The sequence below is a fragment of the Lagopus muta genome, chromosome 4 (genome assembly GCF_023343835.1).
Source record: "Lagopus muta isolate bLagMut1 chromosome 4, bLagMut1 primary, whole genome shotgun sequence".
Classification (NCBI taxonomy): domain Eukaryota; kingdom Metazoa; phylum Chordata; class Aves; order Galliformes; family Phasianidae; genus Lagopus; species Lagopus muta.
Window position 1 is genome coordinate 63,585,711 of NC_064436.1, and position 22,873 is coordinate 63,608,583.

The 22,873-nt window shown below is 43.9% G+C and overlaps 1 protein-coding gene across 4 annotated transcripts in view; it reads right to left on the reverse strand.

Annotated features, from left to right (window-relative positions):
- Positions 1 to 22,873, reverse strand: part of FGFR3 (fibroblast growth factor receptor 3) — a 49,787-nt gene that overhangs the window by 10,345 nt on the left and 16,569 nt on the right. For 2 of the 4 annotated variants that reach the window (XM_048942831.1, XM_048942832.1), the window contains exons 3-8: positions 18,932 to 18,985; positions 13,815 to 13,984; positions 9,015 to 9,138; positions 8,343 to 8,533; positions 4,330 to 4,480; positions 325 to 512 (exon numbers count right to left, since the gene is read on the reverse strand). In XM_048942831.1, the coding sequence (XP_048798788.1) occupies positions 325 to 512; positions 4,330 to 4,480; positions 8,343 to 8,533; positions 9,015 to 9,138; positions 13,815 to 13,984; positions 18,932 to 18,985 (878 nt within the window). Of the gene's footprint in view, positions 1 to 324; positions 513 to 3,129; positions 3,275 to 4,329; positions 4,481 to 8,342; positions 8,534 to 9,014; positions 9,139 to 13,814; positions 13,985 to 18,931; positions 18,986 to 22,873 lie in introns of all 4 variants that reach the window. The other 2 variants (XM_048942833.1, XM_048942834.1) reach the window with 1 other exon arrangement.

Below are 22,873 nucleotides of genomic sequence, written 5' to 3' on the forward strand. Positions count from 1 at the left end.
AATGAAAACAGCCTCTTGCTCCCCAGATTACCCCTCTATCAGCATCAAACGGTTCCCCAGCAAGATCAGCTTTCTGTGACATCCACAAGTGTACTGGGAGCATTAGCTCATGGACCTGAAGCAGCTGCCACCAGGTACTGCTCCACTGAAATGGAAATAAATGAATAAAAGGGCAATAAACTCCTACACTGCAGCCAACTTATGTTGCTCTTGGACAATGCCCTTCTGGTAGAGTTTCTCACCTATAAAGAAAATGGCAAGGGAAAAAAAAAAAAAGGAATGAACATAGGGGGGAATGGGAATCTTGTATCTACTTTCTGTTACCTGTCTCTTGAGTGGAAATTTGGAGACTTTCTGTACAGTGGTGGTGTTCATGGCTTTTTTGTTTGGCATTTTCATCCTGCAGATAATCACAATGACCAGTACCAGGATGAAGAGGACTAAGCCAGTGCCATAGCTGAGAATGCCAGCATACACTGAGCCTGAATCATCCATTTCCATCAGCTCCTCTGCTGCAGGGCGACAAGAGACAGCGGTCAGGTGGGGCCAGCACTGCCTGTCCATAACCACACACACACAGCACAAAGAATGTGGGGAGGACCTGCTTATCCACGCAAACGTTCTGACTAACTCCAATGAGGTGACCCTCCTAGGCCAGTGGTTTTCCACATGCAGCTGCAGCTAAAGTATTATTTTGATTTGCCTTTCCCTGGGACACTTTTACTGTCTTTTGACATAATGCTGTACAGCCTTCAGCCCACAGGTTGAAAACCACTGCTCTAGACTTAAGGCACCTTCATGTGTCTGTCCCTCTGAACCACATCTTGCTTTCTCCACACATCCAAACCATGTTATGGGCTGCCTTGGATGTGCAAGGATTGCAGGATGGGGGTTCGCTGCCTTTTGCTGATCTGGCCCCTCCAGTGAGCACATCTGGACCTCCCATGATGATCTGCATCAGATCAGTGCCTGCTCTGAAGGACCAAAGGGCTCAAAGGGCACCCAGGAGTAATGCACCACGAAAGGAAAAAGCCTCACAGAAGATATCTACATAATTATTTTGTGAAAATTCAGTTCTGTTGGAGGGTATGGCTTGGAGAGGTGGCTGAGCCAGCAGGGTGATGGCATGAGCCCATCAGCAGTGGCTGGTCACCTTCCATCAATGTACTTTTGGGACCAGCAAAGCTCAGCTGCAATTCTCAACTGCTCCCTTCAGGACAGGCACTTTGCTCACTTCAGGACAGAGGAAGGGCCATGATGAAACCAGATTTCTGTCCCCTAAGGGTGAATCAGCATCAGAGGAACAGTCAGCAACGGAAAACTTTACAATGAAGTCATGCCAGCATGATTAGCTTGCTAATTCAATTTAAATCTATGCTTTGCAATCAGTGGGAGCTTTTCCACCTGCAGCAGCAGGCTCCAAATCAGGTCTTTGATGTCCAAGATGCACATGGAGAAACAGCCATGGGTGACCATGGAGGCTGCACCTGCTCAGGTGCGCCCATGTGCCAGACAGCAATCTCTTATGATGGGGAAGGGTTTCCAGATTTCTTGGGATCACAGCATCTCTGCTCCATTTCCTTCCTTAGAGAGGGCAGGGGTGCACAAGCAGAGGTTCCCCAGGAGGGCTGGATGCTGCTCCTTCTTTACTGTGGAAGGCAGTGCTTTGGAGCCTGCTGCTGCACAGATGGCTGTCCTTCTCCATAGCTGACTTCATTATAAAGTTCAGCTGATTTTCTTCCTTCCCATTTTAATTTGTCTAAATAGGAATAATGGGTTCATACATTTTAAAAGTAATCTAATGGTTGAATGAGACAGGTTGAGGAGATTCTTAAATAACAGAGATATTAGTGCTCTAACCAAATTAAGTGATTTCTCATCCAGTGGATGGCAGAAGCAGAACCAGGATCAGATTAGCTATTTTAAAGCTGGCAAATGAACAGAGAAAAGACCAGCAGATCCTACCTGCAGAGGGTCAGGCATGGGACCCAGGAGAAGTATTTAAGACCAAATCACCCACACAGACAAAGTGAAGACTAGAGATGCCAAAGTTCCTTGTTGTTAAACACACCTCAAGATAGATGTGTTTGTGAGCTAGACACAAGTGTGGTTTATAACTGGGCAAGCCAATCTGGGTGCCTTTTCAGTAAAGAACACACTTCAGGGCTGCTGCTACAGCCTTTGCAAGGCACAGCACCCACTTAGCTTCCACATTCACACCGCTCATACTTTCTTGGGCTGCCCCCATAGCTGGAAGTAGATCCTGCAGGTGAAGGCACAGCCCTGAACCCCTTTTGAAGGCAGACCACTCCTGTTGCATATTCTGTGCTGACTTCATTGTCAGTGAGAGCTTTGCATATGAAAGGATCACAAAATTGAGGTCACTCGGGCCTCAGATTTCAAGTCTACAACAGCTTTCATCTTTTTCAGCTATGGCCTTTGGTGCACTGGGAGCTACAGCTCCTGGGCTCTGATCATGGATAACTTTGATGGACCTCCTGTTTAAGATCAATGTCTGGGCCTGCTCATCCATGAAGCAGAAATAATGCTAAAAGAGGGGATAGGTATACTCATACCAACCAGCTGTGCATCTGATTTTAGGTTGAGATATGAGTTGAACAGGAAGGTTTCTCCATAAAATGATCCACTGTATGTGCAGGTTTTAGATGCCCTGGACCATCTGATGAGGAGTTTTCTTCTCCCACTGAGTACACTGGCAGCACATGAAGCCAAAGTGTCTATTCTGGTATCTAATGACAGCCTCCTAATGCAGAGGCTGTGAGCACCTCTGGGTTATCACCATCTAAGAAGATATACACCATTCTGTATCATTATTCCAGTAAGAATTTAAACCCTGGGATGAAATGACTGGACTAGATGATCTTATGGTTGGACTAGGTGATTTTAGTGTTCTTTTCCAACCATAATGACTCTATAATTTTATGAAATGCAAAATCTGTCAGCTGTGAGTATGCAACAGGGGTCTTCTGCTGTGCCAATTTGCCACTGGCACAACAAATCACAGACGGGGTCCTCCTTGGGTAACATGTCTGCAGGAACCTGGCATCTCTAAAGCAAATGTCAGAGCACCCTGGAGAGGGAAGGAGAGGCCAGCACAGAAGGAAATACCTGGTAGCACCGTCAGCCAAGCAGAGTGATGTGAGAACCCAATAGAATTCCCTGCGAGACAAGTATATTCCCCAGCATCCTCAAAAGTAACATTTCGCAAGTACAGAATCTCTAGCTCCTTATCCGTTGTGTTAACACCTGCTGTCTAAGGGGAAAAAAAACACACACATATAGAAAGAAGGAAAACAAAGAGAATAAGCCACATTCCCAGCAAGTGTGAGGACACCACAGGCAAATTTCAAAAGCAGATTAAAGTGTTTTTTTGTTGTTTTTGTTTTTCTATTGGCCATCTTCCACATATATTCATTCATTCCCCTTTGCAACCTGCAGTCAAAAGCAAAAAAGTTCCCTTCACCAGGTTCTTACTCTGTCCCACTAAAGAAGCATGCAAGCAAAAGCATCCAAATGAAAAATTGCCCCCACAATATGACTGACTTTGGTTAGTAGGGTTAATCCAAGGTAGGAGAGAGGGGAAGTAACAGGGAAAGATGGAAGGAAACGAGACAGGAAGGGGGAGATAGTGGGGAAAGACTCAAGTGCTGATCAGATGAACACACAAACATTGAGTTCATTGAAGAATACTGCATCGTCCTTTTTTTTTTTTTTTTTTTTAAAGAATGATTTTCGGGATGAGCATTTCAAACCCATTATCCAGCTTCTGATACCATGGTATCACAGATCACAAGAAGGTGTCAAACACCCCCGGAACAGCTGGAGTCACACCAGAGAGCTCAGCATGCTGTGCTGCTCTCCGTTTAATGTGTTTGCTTGTACAAGCCAATATATGACTTATTTCCCAATTACTTCTCCAAGGGACAGAAGACAGTCCAGAGTGACTGTATCAGTTTTGGATGCAAAAACCTTGCAACAGCTTGGTTTTCCAGAGTGCTGAACGTCACAGGTAATTAGCATGCAGTTCTGTTATCAGCACTCAATTGAAAGGAAGGGAAAGGAATAAAAGCATGAAGGATTGATAGCAAAATTTGACAGTCATTTTATTGTGGGAATTTTTCCATGGCAATTGCTGTATAGGCGTTACATTCTTGTAAAAAAAAATAGCAAGAAAATAAGATAAAGCCATTCATCGTCAGTTGACAGGGTGTAATACAAAATGAATAGTAATTTTAATCACTAGCTTCTTAAAATGTTACAGCTCATTCTTGCAGTTGCCAGGGCCTTGGGACAGAGTCTGTGGTTTACCTGGTTTTGGTTTGCGAATGTGGAGCCAAAATGGCTTTTCGGCTATGCCTACGAAATTGTTGGCTCTACACAGATATTCTCCTTCATCTTGTTCTGTCACATTGAACAGATTTAGGTTAGCATCGGCTTCAGCGTTTTTACTGATCCAAGACTGCAGGAATAGACAGAAACCTGAACTTCAGTAAACCAAACAATACCTCAATTGAACCTACATTAGCTAGGATTGACTGTTCAAGCCTATTTTCCTCCTGGCTGTAGCAATATCCCAACATCACCCTGTGATGAACAACCTACCCAGGACCTGGGCAAAGAAGAGAAGTCCCCAAATCACACACAGGTCACCCTTCTGCCCTTCGCTGGTGTTCCTGCTGCTGGAACATGTCATTTCTTCCCAAAACAGAACAGTTTCCCACCTCTCCATCTGATAGTAAAGACCCTACAGCAGCTCCTTAATAACTCCGCAGACAGGAGCACCAGAGAAAGGGCTTAAGCAGAGATTTGTGTTTGCAACTCGGCTCGGCAAATACTGTTTCAATTATCAGATTCCAAAATAGAATTTGGAAACAAAATATAAGCAGTGGCGGTCTGAAACTCGCTGCTGACTTTGCCTTTCAGAAATTAGCTGTAATTTTTTCCACTGCTTATAGGAGCCTCTTCTTTACTAAATAAAGTGGCGCACATAAATCAAACAAGCTTCGGACTGTTAAGCAGAGTTTTACTTCTCTTCTTCCAAGCTTTCACAACTGCACATCAGTTTGTTCCTAACAGTTGTTTGTATTTTGCTTGAAAATAAGCAACTACTTTGGGTGGCCTCAGTAGTAGCTTGGGGAAACTCTAGGAAAGTATCAGCTTCAGCCCTGGAAATGAAAATACACCAATTGCATTTCTCAGTTTTGTTCTTATGCTCTCCAGCCTCACCTCAGTGATTTCCGTTTTCAGGGCCTGATCCTGCCAGTGCAGCTCTCAGCCCATTAAAATCAATGGGGCTGATGGATCTCATAGGTTACTGGAAGCCAAACCCAGAGGTTATCATCAATATGGAGCCATTGTGCCCATGCCTGATGACAAACACCACTGGTTTTGACCTGATCTCATCACTGAGGCTCACATGCTGCAAGGTCTGTCTGTCCTGACCAGTGGGGAAATGTGCCTCCCTGCTGTTGCTGCCTTGTTTATAATTAAACCAGGCATGTTTCAGTGCAGAATGTGCAATTTAGCCTTTGACAAAGCCTGGGCACTGTGCTGCCAGCCTCCCTCTGAAATTGGAATGCGTTTAGTGTTTTGCAAAGAACAAGGGCTTGCCTTTGATCACAAATGAGCCCTAGCTTTCAGGAACTGGCGCAGGTGATGGCTTGGTATTGTTGAGCTGTTTGAAAAATGGGTTGAAAGTACAGCATTCAATTTATCCATCTGGTCTGGGGTGGGTTTTGTCCTCAATTTAGATTTATGGGGAAATTTCACATGCTGGGCATCTCTCCTTGCTTTGATGGAGACCGAGATATTCCTCCTATACAAACTGCTCCTGAGCAGCTCCTGTAAATCTCCCAAAAGCAGGAGGGAAAGGCAGGCTGATAAAAAAGCCTTATCTCTCTGAAGGCACCATACTGCTGGGAGTAGGAGGCCCTTTCTCAAGAAGCTGTGGTCAGAAGGACCACTACCAGGATCCTGCAGCAAGGCCAGGATCACAGAATCATAGAATGGCTAAGGCTGAAGGAGACCTTAAAGATCATCCAGCTCCAACCTCCTGCTCTGGGCTGGCTGCCCCCACTGCATCAGGCTGCCCAGGGCCCATTCAACTTGTCCTTGAGCACCTCCAGGGATGGGGCACCCACAGCTCTCTGGGCAGCCTGTGCCAGGGCCTCACCACCCTCTGAGTAAAGAATTTCTTCCTAACATCTAACCTAAATCTCCCCTCTTTTTGTTTAAGGCCATTAAAGAGGATCCTGCCTGAAAGCAAAAGCACTGCATGACATAAGGTCAACAAGTCCATGCAGCCAAAGTACAGGCCTGAAGATGACAGCAAGATCATCTTTTGTTTTGAAAAAAATAAGCACATATACCCAAAAAAACCCAGAAAAGAATCCCTGCAAAGCTGGGCCTGCTACAGCTCTGTGGAGGCCCAGGACTGGTACACAAAAGATGCATCCCAAAATGGAAATGCTCCATGCCCCAGTGCTGATGCCAGCATTAACACAATTCAAAGCATTCCTGATTAACCAGAAGTAGTAAATAGACGTGTGCTGGTCCTATTCAGCAAAAATAAAACCAAACAAAACTTCTGCTTTTAAACTCCTGCCTGTGCTCCCCTTCGAGGAATGCGTCCACAGAAGAGGAGGTATTTGGCAATTCTAATTACCTAGCCACCCCGGTGCCGCTCCAACGTAATTTTAAAACGCTATTTATATGGACTATTTATATGTTCTTTGCCACAGCAAAATGGGAGCCTGTGCTTGTGACACAAGGCACTGTTCGCAGCGGCTCTGCGAACTTCCAAAAGGTACCACTTTATCCCATGGGGACCACACACGGAGTTTGGAGACTATGCAAGATGGCATGTGACACAGGCAGCTATTCAGAGCGTGCTGCTGGGCTGTGAAACCAGGGGGAAATTCAAATATGCATAATTCAAACACATTTGGAGACACAGACAGAAAATGAAAAGTTTTATCAACTCGCGAGAAGCGCCTGCTGCCAATCCTGAAGAGCTGTCTCCAGCCATTTCTTCCAACCAATCTGTTATTTCAATCTGTGTAATTATTTCCAGGGTCTCTGGCTTTTATTATCATGCATCTGGCTGAGTTACAGTTTTGTAGATGCTGTCTGATAAGTTTGTTTTAAATAAAAAAACAACAAAACTTCATACAAAGAGAAAGAAGGGTGTGTGCAGCAGGCCTTGCGCAGGGGATGTCCATGAGGACAGCCTCAGCTTTAAGTTGAAAGGACAGAATCTGTTTCCAGAGGCAGAAAAACTGGATTTGGCACTATTCTAATACACACAAGCACAGGATGCCTTCAATTATGAAACAAAAAGAGGGGGAGGGGGGTTTAGAAGTCCAAAGTTTTTTTGCCTACTTTTATATCTGCACTGGCTCAGGAGAAACCAGACTTTCTGGCTTTGTTCTGCCTGCAACCTGGAAACTCCCTTTCTAGAAAGCATTTGCAAAGTGGAGTTTTACTAAGTGAGTTTTTGCTCAATAAAATATAGGCTTTCCTGAGCATGGATAATAGCATGGTTCACAAATGTTCATGGCTGGAACAAGGCTCTCTTGGCTCTCAGGTGCCGGGAGCTGAGCATTATTTAGTACATGTGCGCTGCAGTGTACTTGGAAAAGGAAAGAATGTGTTTTACTTGGGAACCCTTCATTTTAATAAGCCCTGAAAATACCTCCATTGAAGCAGTAAAAAGGGTTATTTTTCCAATTTTAGGTCAAATGCAATCTGACAGCTTCCCTTTTATAATACTGCATTTCTCACAGTTTCCTCAGCCCTTGCAACTACTTTGCTTATCTATGCCACTACAGTAGTTGTGTTGTCTCTGGCAAACAGAAGAGTCTGGAACATTGACATTAGGACATTTTTGCTGTTCCCCCTCCAAAAGCAGAGTATTCCACTGCACAGGCTTAAAGAAAAGAACAATCCCAACCGTGATCCTTGGCTTATTCTCATTATTTTTTCTCATAGACATGAAACAATCATATAAAATGAAACCCGGAGCTCACAAAAATCTGATTTAAATAATAAACACCCTTCTAGAAACTGTGGTATTGAGCATATTCTGTTGAGAGCTTCTGGTTCTTGCTGCACTGCTAGTCTACACCTTGTTTATGAACATATCTATAAAATTTTATGGCTTCCATTGATGGCAAGAACCTTTACTCAGTGCTAATGTCTTTTGCCACGAGACAGCGGGCTTCTCTGAGAAGTAACCCCACAATGTAGCTGGTCTCTCTAACACTGAGACCAAGGCAGAGGAAGGGATGCCCTGAGAGTAAACAGAAGGAGCAAGCACCAACCTTCAGCACTGTGACATAGGGTGTCCCATCAGGTCCATACTTGCTGCCGTTGACTTCCACGTGTTTCAGCCACTGGATATGAGGCTGGGCATCACTGTAGACCTTGCAGTGAAATTCCACATTGCTCCCAACCACCACGGTCTGATTGGCAGGCAGTCCTGCTTGCAGGATTGGTCGGTGGGGTGACCGTTCTGAAAAATTACAAGAGGAATATGTGAATTCATCCATTCTCCTTCCAGCAAGGACTCCTCTCTGCATCCGTCAGTGCTCATGATGGAAAGAGACAATGCTGCTCAGTGGTAGCAGCTCACAGTGATCTGGCAGGAGTTGTTCCAGATGAGGAATTCCTTGCTATTCAGCAGAAAAGGTGAAGACTGGGAGTGTCATCTCAGGTATCCTGCCCACCTTACCAGCCAGTGCTCCTCAAACCAAACAAAGAGAAACCACAAAGAACAGAATAGAAATCTCAGCCCCACTCACACCTTTCCTTCTCTCGAGGCTGCTACATAATTTATTCATCAGCATCTGGAATGGAATTGCTGGTCAAAAGGAGGCTTCCTCTTGGCACCAGTTATTTGGGAAGGGAACCAGGCTTCTGCTTCCTGCATCCTATCATACGCCTGTTCAACATCACCGCAAAGCAGTTGCTGAGGGAAAACAATGAAATCTCACCTAAAACATCAAGCTGGTACGTGTGCCTAATATTGCCATATTTGTTCTCCACAACACAGGTGTAGTTTCCTCGATCTGATGGCACAACGCTCTCCATCACCAAGCTCCACTGCTGGTGTCGCAACTGGAAGAAGAAATGAAACCATCAATTCCATGGTCAAGTGTTACCATCACCAGACCCTACAACTCAGTGAGCAATCAGTGAACTCCTGCATTCTTGACCAGCATGAATGGACCTCAGAGCCAGACTGTACATTGCCATTTCAAGGATCACTGAAAGCTTACTTTGAAAAGAAATTAAGACCAGTGCATAAACAGTCCCATGCAATGTAACACACTGAGATTACAATGGGGGCCTGTAGATGCTTTCACAATAATAACAGCAATGAAAACTGCTGACTGCTGCACTGGTGGCATCTCCATTAGAATAACGAGTTTAGAAGACATCCGTTGAGACAGCTCTGATGTGAATCACAGAATTACAGAATCATAGAATGGCTTGGGTTGAAATGGACCATAATGATCATCTAGACTTGATGCGCTTGTCCCCTGTGCCAGACCACTCAGGTCCAGAGACTCCATCAGCTCAAAACACTGCATTCTTGTCTGCAGAATCTTACCAATTGCTACATAACCCATAAAGATAACTAAGAACAACAAAGCTCATAATTCTCACCCTAACATATTTTGAATGTCTATGCTATGGGGACAGCATGGCCATCAGAACAGAAATGGTTGACTACAACTGAGTTAGCCCCCAACATTTTCCATCAATAACTGAGTAGAAAATATGCTCAGCCTCATGTCTGGTCAGTCCTTTTCATTCTGCACTACGCCTTCATTCTAGTTGTTTTTTCTGAATGTATGTCCAGAGTTACTGGTTGTTCAGCAGCAGGAAGGGAAAGCACAACCCATGTCTCAGTCTGACCCACTGCGCTGCACTCCTGGATAGAATGCTTGTTTGTAACACGTTCAGGGGAAATAATGGATATGGAAAGTGAATCCTGAATTAATACAGAAAGCAACCAACATGAACACAGATGACTTCAAGATGCAAAACATACAGAAGCTCCCCAAATCTCTGAGTATTCATTTGATGTCTCTGCCTCTCTGATCAGGACTTTTAACTTCATTAAACATTGAGGAGGTGATTCCAAGGATACAGAAGCCAGAGTTTACAGTAATGGTGAGCTATAGAATGTCAAAGGCTCATGGAAAAAAACAAAGATGTAACTGCTCCTGGAGTTTCCTTGCTGCAGCAGGTGAACTCAAATATGAAGCTATTTAACCTCTTTTGCTACATATAAATTGCATCCACATTCTTTCCTTTAAAGGGCCAAGTTGCAATTAAAGACAGAATTTTGGAAAGAGAAGATTTAGAGTCATGTGACCTAACAGTTTAAACAGCTTGTTTAGCAAAAAGCCATTCTGACGAAGCCCCATGCTTTGTACACCTCTATGTTTCTGGAATAGCAGTGCTGAGAATCCTACTTTTCAGATGTGTGAATATAAGATTTCTTTCCATTTCAGCATTGGTCAGGCTGGATGGGGCTCTGAGCAACACAATCTAGCTGTAGATTTCCCTGTTCATTGCAGGGGAGTTGGACTAGGAGATTTTTATAGGTTCCAACTCAAAAGGTTCTGTGATTCTATATATGTAGCAGGAGGCCATGGCTATAGTCTTCAGAGGAGCCATGGTTGTTGCAGATGTCTGACTGTACCCACTGTCCACCCAGAATGGCACATACAAAGTTCAATGCAGAACTAACATTTCACCTTTTGTAAAGCAACATTCCACTTGGTTCATCTCTAACAGCACTGCAATTACAGGGCAACAAGAGCTGTAAGAGCTGAACCCCAAGTTCACAGCTGAACATTCTATCTGAACTATCAAGAAAGTTTGAATGCAAATTTGTTGCTGCTTAGTAGCTTACGTATATACATGTTTGTCTCTTAGATGTATCTAAAGACTTCTTTTAATCCACTCTTCAGCACTGCATTTGCCTATGGAACCCCAAGGAACTGCTCCAAGGAACTGGGACTCCAGACACCTGGCTAACTCCCTAGTCTAAAATGTGTTATAGAATCAGGTCCAAATTAGGTCTTTTACTTGTATTTACTTTCAAGGACCTTTTTATCACTGGGTTTGTAACAGGGACTTTGGACTCTGAACAAAGATGTGAACCTGGGGGCACGAACTCTGGGAGAAAACTCTTCTAGAAGCAATAGTGCTTTTTAAAGGTCTAGATGTAACGGATAATAAAAAGGCATGTTCCCAACTTAGCATGCTTACTGTACTTGATAAAACACTAGAAACATGACATGATTTAGTGCAGCTATTAATCAAGTTGGTGAGATACTAGAAATCCCTCTGGTTTATTTGGTGTTGTCATTCTTGGCTTCTTGTGAAACAAACATTTGCAGACACGCTTGGAAACTCAGTGAGTGTTTGCCAGACTGGTATGCAAGTCAGTGTGATGGTCTGGGGAAGGGATAATCTTCTACCTCCCCTCCCCCTGGATCTTTCCTTCTAGGGTCATTTAACACACACAGGCTTACAATATTAGGGATTCCAACAAGGATTTAATCATTAATGCTCTTTGGGAAATTTCATATGATAAGTCATATGAATTTCTTTCCTCTATCAGTTAAGGATGAACTGTAAGAAGCCCAGTTTAACCCAGGTTTCATGTTTTCAACACTTGCCCTTCTCTCTTACAGAATTTAAAGAGGGCTCTGACAATCACACAGGATCTAAACGCCATTTGCTAGAGGCAGAAATAGAACAGTAGTGAACTTTCAACTACTGGCCACACACCTTTCACAATCAATGTTTAAATTCTCATGCATGTTGAGAACAAATGAAAAAATTCCCAGCTCAATGATTTCTGGGTTAAGACCAGATCTTGACATGAAGCAAGCCAACCAAACGCTGCCAGATCTGGATATTGCCCATTGTTTTCAAGCTGCCTAATCCTGTTATGAAGCTAAGTTGTAACAGGGAATTTAAATCTTAAATACATGAGATACTGAGCAGGTTTTCAACTTCTTCTTCTGGTTCAAATCTCAGCTGATATCTATCAGTATATTTATATTGGATGAGATTTGCATCAGACTACTTACAGCTAACTATGGCTCAAGAGCAAAAGCAAGCAAATATGAGAAGGAAAATTACAGAGAGAGAAAGATGTCTTTATGTCATGAGAAGGACAAGGAAACATAACTAGGCAGAAAGCTTAAACCAATCTTGCTGTAATTGGCCTGACATCGCCTTCAACAGCTCTTTAAGCACTGGCTTGTTGCTGGAAGGTGCCCCTAGAGAAACAAAGCATAGCAATGCCAAAGACACTACCATGTTGCAGAGGATGAAATGTGTCAATTTAAACTCAAGGATAGATTAAAACCACTGGGAAGGGGGTAGGGGAATTGCTTTCAGCTTCACATTTTATTCTGCAAGCATAATTTAGTGCAGCTGATGTCACATAGTTTTGTAAAAAGCCATTTAAACAGCGCACGCAAGCCTGAAAACACTTCATGATGATCCTTACAGCATACAATTAGTAAAAGATGGTTGTGCTTCATGAATGTTTTCTGCTGTAAGACTGCTTATAGACAGGAGTTGCTTCCCCACATCTTCGCTCTCCTTAAATTTTCAGATCTAAAACCAAGTGTGCCCTGAGCCTCGTCCAGGCTGGAACAGGGACAGGGCTGAGGAGGGATCTTCAAAGGCTTTACTGAAACGACCACAATGGGCTCTTTCAGAAATGGGCCTAAGCTAACAGGAAAGAAACAGTCCAAAAACGGTGGAGAGGGAATGCTTTTTCAAATCATTTTCTGATTTCTGGAGCCCTGCACGCTCTGCATGCCGAGCCCTTTTGAGAGGGTTACAGATGTGGTAGGCATCAGCATAGAGCTATTTAAGGTTCTAGTGAAGGTGCCTTCTGAAAAATCCCTTTCTTTCCTCAGAACTAGCTCAGAGAGATGCCAGGGCTGGTGGAGTGCAAGCTGAAAATAATTGCTCAGAGTCTGATATTGTTATACTCAGCTTTGCCAGCTGTACTCCTCCTAAATATGTCTTGATTGTGACCTTCAGGGGACAAAGAAAGAATAGAAAAAATTGCAGCAGCTGATTTTCTAGTTAAAATCCTGTTATTTGTCATGTACAGTAGCAACGAAACTTCTGGATAATTCAATCACTTGAGTGCACTGGGTTATGTTGCGCACTCAAGTCAGAGTATTTTCCAGAACACTGTCTGGTAGAAAGGAAAGAGGGAGAAGGAAAAAACCAAGTAGCAGATTGCTATTACTATGGATACAGGAGGATGCTACACTTGATCAGGGATCAATGATTTATTCCACAGGAATATGAATGACCACCAGCACAGCCCTTTGGTGAGGTCCTTCCCACACCTTCAACCATGGCACAGTCATTTGTCCTTGGAAACTGGGAGTAGCTATAGCTTGCTCATGCACCCGGGCTAATCTCCATAAAAAAGGATGGAAGCTTCTGAAGCTACTTTCTCATTACTGTCCACAATGCACCCAGTACACTTATCCTTTTTTTAACTAATCCATCAATAGTCAGTGTAAACAAACTCAAAGGCAACTAGTCTTAAATCCCAATGGACAGCAGCCCTATCTAACATTTCCATGTTGAGCAGTTGCAAGGCCCGACAGAAACACTCCTTTTCCAGCACAGCTGTCATCATGCTCTTCCATGTACCAATGTTCATCACAGCAAAACACCATCTCCTACAGTTTGTAGAAAACCTCTGCAATAGACCCAAACTGAGGCCTTACCTTGATGCCCCCGATCCTGTGCTCCCCCTTGAACTCTTTGCCATTCTTCAGCCAGTAGATGGTGGGAGTTGGATTTCCACCTGCTGGACATCGGAAACGAACAGTGTTGGCAGCAGGAACTGCCAGCAGCTTTTTCTCCATCTTATCTGGTCTGGTCCAGAAGGGGACACCTGAGGAAAAGAAGACAAGATGAGAAAGCCTATTTATGCAGTAGAGGATATCAGCTGCTGAGCAGATGCATTTGAGAGGCTTTGGCATGTGCAGAGTGACAGTTAAATTGCTACCTGCTGCAGTTAAGATAAATGACACAGAAATGCTTTCCAGCTAAATGACTCTTATATACGTAGACAGAGTGTTTGCATTTTAGGTTTGTGATGAAAGGTTCATGACCAGGTTCTTGTCTTGGTAATGCTGGTATAAATGTAGAGTACCTGCTTTTAAATCATAGGGAGAGAGCTATCAGAGTGAGAATCTGGCCTCGGTGTGTAAAAAGATACAGATGTACCACTGGGACAATAGTAGCCAAGAAACATGAACAGCAGAAAGATGTTGGAACTGTAAAAAGAGAGTGAGAATGCAGAGAAAAAGAACTAACTGAGTGCTTTGGAAAGTTTTGCTTCTCGGTGAGCACAAACATAGTGCAGCCTCCTTAAGGGAAGGAGAGGGAAAGAAGCCAGTGCCAAACTGGTTTATCACGTTTATGTTCAGAAAGTTCAAGTGATTTTAGTTTTAAAGATTCATGTTACCTTTGAACAGGGATAAGTTTTAAAATACCAGTGTTAGTATAAGATACTTTTATAATCTGCCTAAAGTACAGCAATGTTTCTTGGCACCGTTACAAACATTACATATTAACTCCAAATTAGGGCAGCAGCAGCAGCAAACTTATTACACAGGAATGAAAGACAGAAAGAAAGAAAGAAAGAGAAAGCTTTAAAAACAAACTTTCATTTCTGCTTAAGGAAGTAGTGCAGAGCTGAGCTTGCTGTGTTCCCCTGCCATGGTGAGGCACCTTCAGCCAATGCCAAAGGGAGATGGGTACACATGGTGTTTGCTTTGCAAAACAGCAATGAAACTCCACCAGAGAAGACCCCCTTCATTACAACGGTATGCAAGGTCTTCTCTCTCATTTTAAGCTGCTCCAAGATGCACTTGAGCTCTTCATTTTCTCAGGAGCTCCGCAGTGCAGTATGCCCTGATGTGTTTGGCTCCATCCTGTATTGACTGCAGGTAAGCCCCCTTGCCCGGAACTAGACAAAAAATGCATGACAAACACTGCTCATACATCACTGCATTCTGTATTTCCAGGAATGAACAAGGATTAGGGATTTTGAAAGCCTCTGACAAACATGACCAAAAGAAGCAGGCCTGACCAACACCAGAGCCTCTCAGTGGATTTCACTCACTGGATCACAAAATCGTTTGAGTTGGAAGGGACCCTTAAAGGTCACCCAGGTCAACTTCCCTGCAATGAACAGGGACAACAACAGCTAGATCAGGGTGCTCAGAACCTCATTTAGCTTCAGCTCCTGGGATGTTTCAGGCAGGCTCTGCTCTGACACGCACCATTCTAGCACCTGCTGATTCACTCCATGTAGCCTGGTTTCCCTTTGGTATCCCGGTGCATTGCTACTGTATCTTATCTGCTTTCAGAGAGCTGAGACCAGATTGCTGGACAGCGGTACCCTGGTAGTGCCACAGTCTTGCCAGGGGTGAAAATTCAGTATTAATGGCTTTCATTTGCCCTCAGACTGCCTCACACTACATGTCATGACTCCCATCAGTCACCTGCACTCACTGAAGGAATGTGGGCACAGGGACAGATCCATCCCTGTTCTTCTTCCTGCTATTTTTCAGTGAAACACTTCCTTTTGGCAGTGCACCCTGACTTCCCAGGGACTTTACACACAGAGTGGGTTCTGGGAGAGGCCAGGTGCTGATGGAGACATCCCCATGCACTGCTGCAGAGAACAGTAGCCCTACAAGCTCTTCCACACATTGGACTCGATGATCCTTATGGGCTCCTTCCACGTTATGCTATGATTCTATAACCTGCTGCTTGCTGTTTTACTAAGTGTCCTGGGATCTTCTCCAAGTGAGCTCTGATCATCAGACATGGGTTCTTCCCCAAGTGCATCTCTCCCATTTGGGTCCTCTCCCATGTGATTTGGGGCTTGCAGGGCTTAGCACTCCCAGATTAACACACCAATCACACCATAGCACATGTCAAGCTGCAACTGGCAAGAAGTGCCAAGGCATTCAGAACAGTGCCTTTGTTCTTACTCTCAGGAGTAGCAAACAAAACATCAGCACTTGGTCTACTGTGCCCCAAGAGTCCTTTCATCACTGCTTTTTAAAGGGGGTGAAAATTTTAACTCTTCTTTTCACACAAAGCTTGCAAAGTTCCAGAGAGCTTTGGGAATGAGAAAGAATAGAAGACAGAAAAAAAAAATTTTTTTTTGAGCTGCTTGCTCTGAATTAATGACAAGCAATGATTCCGCATGTGCAGGTGTGAAAAAAGGGACCCGCAAGACTGTTGCCAGCCCTTTCCCATCATCGAGCACTAAGCCTGCCGGTCCGTTTTGTTTGTCAGACACTGGCCACCCATCCACCTGGAATGACCAATTAAAAAACCAAGAGGAGTACTTGGAATAATTAATACAGCCAAGCGCTCATTTAGCAATTAGTAGCAGCCACAAAATTTTGCAGCAGACAGAATCAACCCTAATTGTGTAATTTCCCCAGCTGACGCCTCTGAGTACACAGCCAGATTTAATTGGAGATTATAGGGGCTCTTTGAAGGTGCTGGGGCTACACAGCAGGGGCTCTAAACAAACAGATACAGAGGGATAGGGAGCACTGGGGCAGAAGAGCATTGTGTGAAAATGGAGCTTGGTTTTTTGTTCCAGAGCCAGGAAAAACAGCTGTAAAGAACAGAGGTACTGGGAAGCCTCTTTTTCCAAAGGCAGATAACAGTTTGTGACAAGGCTGCAACAAACAGGACGATATGAAGTTGCTGAGCTTCCTCTTTCCTCCCTTCGGCTGCCTGTCCCTAAGGGATGCTGTCTCCATGCTCTCCAAGATACACCAAATACTTATTTCCTTTAGGTGGAATTTCCTCTCATCACCCTGGCTTTGGTTAATTATAGTTTGAATTTCAGCAACCTTGGGTGTAATCTCCCAAATCAATACGATGGGCTTTAAACTCATGTCAGTATCAGCTCTTCAAGCCCCTCTCTATAAACACAAGGGTAAAAAACTCTTAAACAACAGGAACCAGAAAATCACAGTGTTACATGAGAACAGGATATATTATCACTGTGATGTGCAAAATAGGCAGCACACAGTAAGTCAGTCCTGGACACATTATCTCTCTCTGCATAGGAATAACTCTTGGTTATATCATGCTTTTGCATGAAAGGCATTTTTTTGCCCTCACTCCTTTAACTCCTGACCCTGGTGATGTCTGATAGCCAGGCAAGAGCTCATACACTTCATTAGAGTACTTTCTGCCTCAAGAGATGAAGGACATGGGACGCTGGGATGTGGCACTAGCAACAGCCATGCCCCCCTGTGTGCGATGACCTAGCAGTCTCTGTCCCTGCTGAGATGTCCCAGTGGTGGCAGTGATGCTGAGGTTAACACACAGCTCCTCAGATTCAAAAGATCTGTCAATGTTAACTGGAGGGTCTGACATTAAACAAAGCAACATAAAACACATTCGTGTCACTTCACAACACAAGGCTTCGCCTCTCTGGTATGTTAAGCTAATCAACAGTTTTTAAAGCAAAAGAGAATCTAACTTTTTATAGTGAGTCCTTTAAGCAAAGCCAGTGGATACCTCTGGATCTAAAAAAAGAGACTGTCTTGAAGTCAAGAAGACCCAGAACACAGGCTATAAATACATGTGGTGAAATGCGTGTTTTCCCTCTTGGTGAAAAGAAACATGTCTTTCTGTACCATAAAACAGCTCGTGTTTTGTGATACCTGCTGCTAAGAGATAGAGTTTACTACAGATCACATTAAAAAAGCAGAGAGCGATGTACTGCGCTTATCAGAAGCTGGTCTGCAGAAGAGCAAACCCTGAGCAAAGCTGCCCCTTCCCATGACTCCAATGGGCTTCAGTTGGCATCAGGAGCACTGAGCACCTCTGCAAAGGTGCTCTTCAACTCACAGTATCCAGCCCCCTAATTAAAGGCTATCAGAAAACCACTAACTGCTGCTGATGGGCTGCCTGGCACTGTACCTCACAATTACTGTCCTCACGCTGCACGACACAGCGGCACAAATTTATTACAGTGGGAGACCTGTTTTAAAGAGCCCTCCATGTCAAATGCTGTGGGCAGGAGAAATTTTCCAGTCATGCTGAACTTCTGCCAATGTACATAGCTGATTTGGAGTTCAAATGCAAGACATTTATTTATTAAAAACACATAAGCACAGGCAGCTCGCTTTTCAGAAATATAAAAAGCATAATAAAGCACAACACTAACGCCTATGAAGCATGTAATGATCCTGATTAATGATACTGCACTTAGAGAAACAAGCTCTGCGACTGAATGAGGTTTAGTGTGGAAGCACTGAGGCTCTCTTCTGGGGCTCCCTTCCTCATACAAGTTGAAGAAAATCCAGAGGGGTTTTGCTTACAGCTCCTGCTTATGGCAGCTGTAAATTTGGTGCTTGGCTAGTGCCGATTTTATTCTCCAAGCTGCCTCTGCCTCCAGCTGAGATGCTCATTAGGACCAGAGTTAAACCCGATAAAAACAAAGCAGGCTGAGTTTTGTGATGTGTAACTGCAAGGTGTAACTTCAGCATAGTAAAAAAACATGATGACAGAATGAGTTACTCTGGAATTTACATGCAAGGAGAATTGATAACCCAAACTCGAGACAAATTAACAGAATTAAGTAGCCAAAAAAATCAAGCCACAAGATACTGGAGCAGCTACACCACTCTGGCGGTTATTTCTAAATTTCTGGTGCCAGGACCCAAGAGTTTGTGCTCCTGTCCTGAGGACATCCATTTCAACACGGGTGGAGGCAAATGTCTGAACCATGCCACACGGCAGCCATATCTCTGCTTAAAAAAACTCTCTGTATCCTGGAGAAACAAATTACCTGTATCCTCTGACTCATCATCATCATCTTCATCATCACCTGACGAAGGGGAATCTAGGAGAAGAAGGAGAAAGACATGAAGCAGAAAAAGGACAACACATGGAGATGAGGCTGGATGAGGCTGTGGATGCCACAGTGGGCTCCAGTAAGGAGGGACTTGGGTGACATGTGGGTGACGTCCCCCTTCCTGCAGCTCTACCACTCTGGGGTAAGCAGCCAGGAGCTTTCCAAAAGGAGAAAAGTGACACAAGTTTGCCAGTGCTCTGCCACCACAGAGCAGGGGTCAGTGCCAGCTACTTTTCGATGTGCAAAGAGCTCTCCTCCTAAATACAAAGGCAGTTCCAAAAGAGAAGGTTTCTTTCTTAAGAACAAGCTCTCCCCTGCTTTTTTTCCCTAGCATTCACTCTTACAGACTTTTTGTTTCACCAAGTCTCAAAATGACAGGTCAGCATTTCCAACTCATTCTGTACTCTTTTAACTCAATACATTGCTGCTACATCCTCCTGTGTTAACTCCTTGCTAAACGACTCAACTAAAGCTTTTAAAACTTCCCCTTGAAATTGAACCTCTCTCTAGACAGACATTTTGATGGCTGCTCCATGAACCAGCTCCTTTCGTTTATGTTCCTTCCACAGATAAACCTCGAGGTTGTAACTGAATCCAGGTTAGCAGGTGGGAATTTTCCATCAGTGTATCTCTAAAACTTTCTGTATTCATTCTCTAAATGTGATCTAGCATCTCACCTTCTCCAGGCTGCGCACAATGAAGCTTCAGTTCGTAGATGTGAATCCCGTGATAAAACAGCAGCTTAGTGTTTCATTCAGTTTGCACTATTTAGCACAATTCAGTGTCTGGAAGATTTAGTGTCTTCTGACTTTATATAATCTCCAGGAATTTCTTTTTTAAATAAAAGCAAAATGCTAACAACGCAACAGCATTTATATTCTGAGACAGAGGTAAAAGCACTTGGCATGAAACAGCAGCAAACAGGAAACTTTATGAGTGTTTAACATGTGCCAGAACAGCAAAGCACTGATTCAGGCCGACCCGGGCAGAGCTCCTTCCTTCTATGATCCACTGCATTTTGGCTGGAGAACTGGACACTCTTCTCCACGTGATAAAAATGCACGGAGGTTGAAAACAGAAGGAGGAGAAAGTTGATAATAAATATCACATCTCTGCAGAATCTGGAGGGTATTTCCAAATGTATTCACGGCATATAGGAGCAATAAGCCAGGAATCATCTCCCTCCATCAGCACGCGGCTGCGCATCATGCGCTGCACCTTCTCCTTGGCTCAGCCCCCAGCCCTGCAGCACGTACCCAACTGCACACCGCAGCTGAGGTCCTGCTGGCAGCAGCACCAGGGAAATGCCATGGGGCTTGCTGAGAGTGAAGTGTCTGTTGAGGCGTTTCGGCTGAACCAGCAGGTTTATTCAAGTCCTGGCGAAGGCAGAAGCCCTGCCAAACACCCACCAACACTGGATGAACGAGTACGTTCTCAGCCCTGCGCTCCGCAATTTGGTTACCTGTATATTAACATGCCATTGAAGTTTTCTTCTGGTTTCAAATGAGCCAATGAGGACCAAAACAGCAGAATCAATCTTTAAATCAATTCAAAATGCTTCCACAAGATCAAAGGAGAGAATCACAGAATCATAGAATATCCCAAGTTGGAAGGGACTCATAAGAATAATACAATTCAATTCCATTCTCCTTGATTTTGACCCCACTTGTGCTTCACATGAGAGCTTTTCAGGGAAGCTGCAGCCTGGGTTTTAACACAAAATATCCCATGCTCAGAGCTATGCTTCTATTCAGATTACTAAAAGTCTCCTTCTTCAATAAGTGACTAAGAATCTATAAGCTATTTATTAATCATTTACAAAAACTGTATTTCCTTCCAAAAGACAACCAGTATTGGCATCTGTAGGAACTGCTGGATGCTATTCCAAAATGGCTCTATTTATGAGCAGGAAGGAATTTTGTCTTGGGTACCTTGAAATATCTTTTTTGCTTACTGCAGGGCTGCTGTCGGACACTAGATCCCAAGGGAGTGTATGAAATGGCTGCAGAAACAGAGCCTCTGTCAACAAGAGATCAGTTTGGGCATGCAGCCCCTATTTGTGATCCACACCAAGTGCTCATGTTTTAAGAGGGCAGTATATTTCATCTTGTAAACTCAAAGCAATCAAGCCCATGTCTGTCAATGGAGGTATTCTGAAGAAATTAAACCCTGTTACTTATTAGACTAGTTTTCACTGTGCAGTAGCAGCTTCTATCTCCTCAGGTACAGGCTGCTTCCTAATGCCAAAGCCTGCTCTGTGCAGCCCATCCTTCACGACCACGCGCTGTCCCCATCACAAACCCAGAAGGGTTTGCAGAGTGTGTTCAGTAAGTCCACTGCCCTGCCAGGATCTGCAAGCAGCTCACAAAAAGGGACTTAAGTGCCTATTGGCCATTTTCAGCATTACACCTTGTCAACCCAGCCTGCTTTTGTTCACTTTGGAGCACGGATTGGATCCAGTTTAACACAGAGAACACCTCCAATCCCGAACATCAGATAACCACATAAACACCCAACCAGATATCCAAGCTCATTGCTGGAGTTACCTTCACAAAGTGGGAACACAAACCACAGATCTCAGATAATGATCTCCTCTCTGCAGCAGAACACAGAGCAATCAATAATAATTACAAAGAAATATCTGCATGCACGAGAGGCGCCACTATTGCCACATACAGCAGGGCTTCAAAGCTCAAAAGGAGCACTGCTGACAGCTAAAACAGAGACTCCCACATTGCCAGCACTTCGATGGTAATGACAGCGAGCTAATAGAATCAAAGATTCCTAGTGCTGTCAGAAAGCAGGTTCAGGTTACTCGCTTGTTCTTAAGCTGTTATTAGCTATTATTAGTGAAGAGGAAAAACACAGGGGCTTAAACTTTTAAAAAGCAGAGGATTATGAGCCCTTCCACTATTAAAAACAATTTCTCACTTTACAAACTTTTGGGGCTGGCAGCTGTTTCACTTGAATGTGGAACCAGCTGCCCTCTTCTGCCTCCCTGCTGCCCCTTGAACTCAAAAGCATTTTAATGTCACTTAAAAAAAAGGAGAGAGTAACATTTCTAACAACCTGCAGTTCCTTGGGTAGTCCCAGTAATCATACCTAGTTAAAGAAAGCCTTTCAAGGACCAAATACTTCTTCAACCATTTAATTGATATGACCTTGAAGCGTTCACAGCACTCTCCAGTAACATTCAATGAAAAGCAGATGTTGGCGAAGGCTTGCTGAAACGGGCTTTTATTCTTACGATGGTTTGATTCTCCCACACAAATCCCACTTCTGGCAGGAAAAAGAACTTTATGGAACGGACACGATTTGCTATCACAGATACCCCTGTGTTCAGTTTTCATAGAATTAGATTGGTTGGAAAAGACCTCTAAGATGATCTAGTCCAACCATCCACCTACCATCAATACTGCCCACTAACCATGTCCCTAAGAACCACATCTCCACCTTTCTTGAACCAAGGACAGTGACTCCACTACCTCCCTGGGCAGCCTGTTTCAGTGCTTGACCACTTTCAGAGAAAACATTTTTCCTAATATCCAATGTGAATCTCCCCTGGCACAACGTGAAGCCATTCCCTCTCATCATACCTCTAGCTACCTGGGTAAAAGAGGCTGATTCCCCCTTTGTCACAACCTTTTCAAACAGAGCTTGGTGCTGTTTGAAGGAACTCAGGTTTTGGAACCTATGGGGGAAGGAAAGTTTTCAGAACCTTAGATCCACAAGAGGTTAATCCTTGTGAAAATTCAGGCCTGGAAGCTATGTGATAAGAAGGCTCACAATTATGAGCACTGTACCAATGCAGCAGGCTGAAATCAAGATGATCTTAGCATTATTTGTTTGTGATCTGGGAATAATAGATTTTTTTGG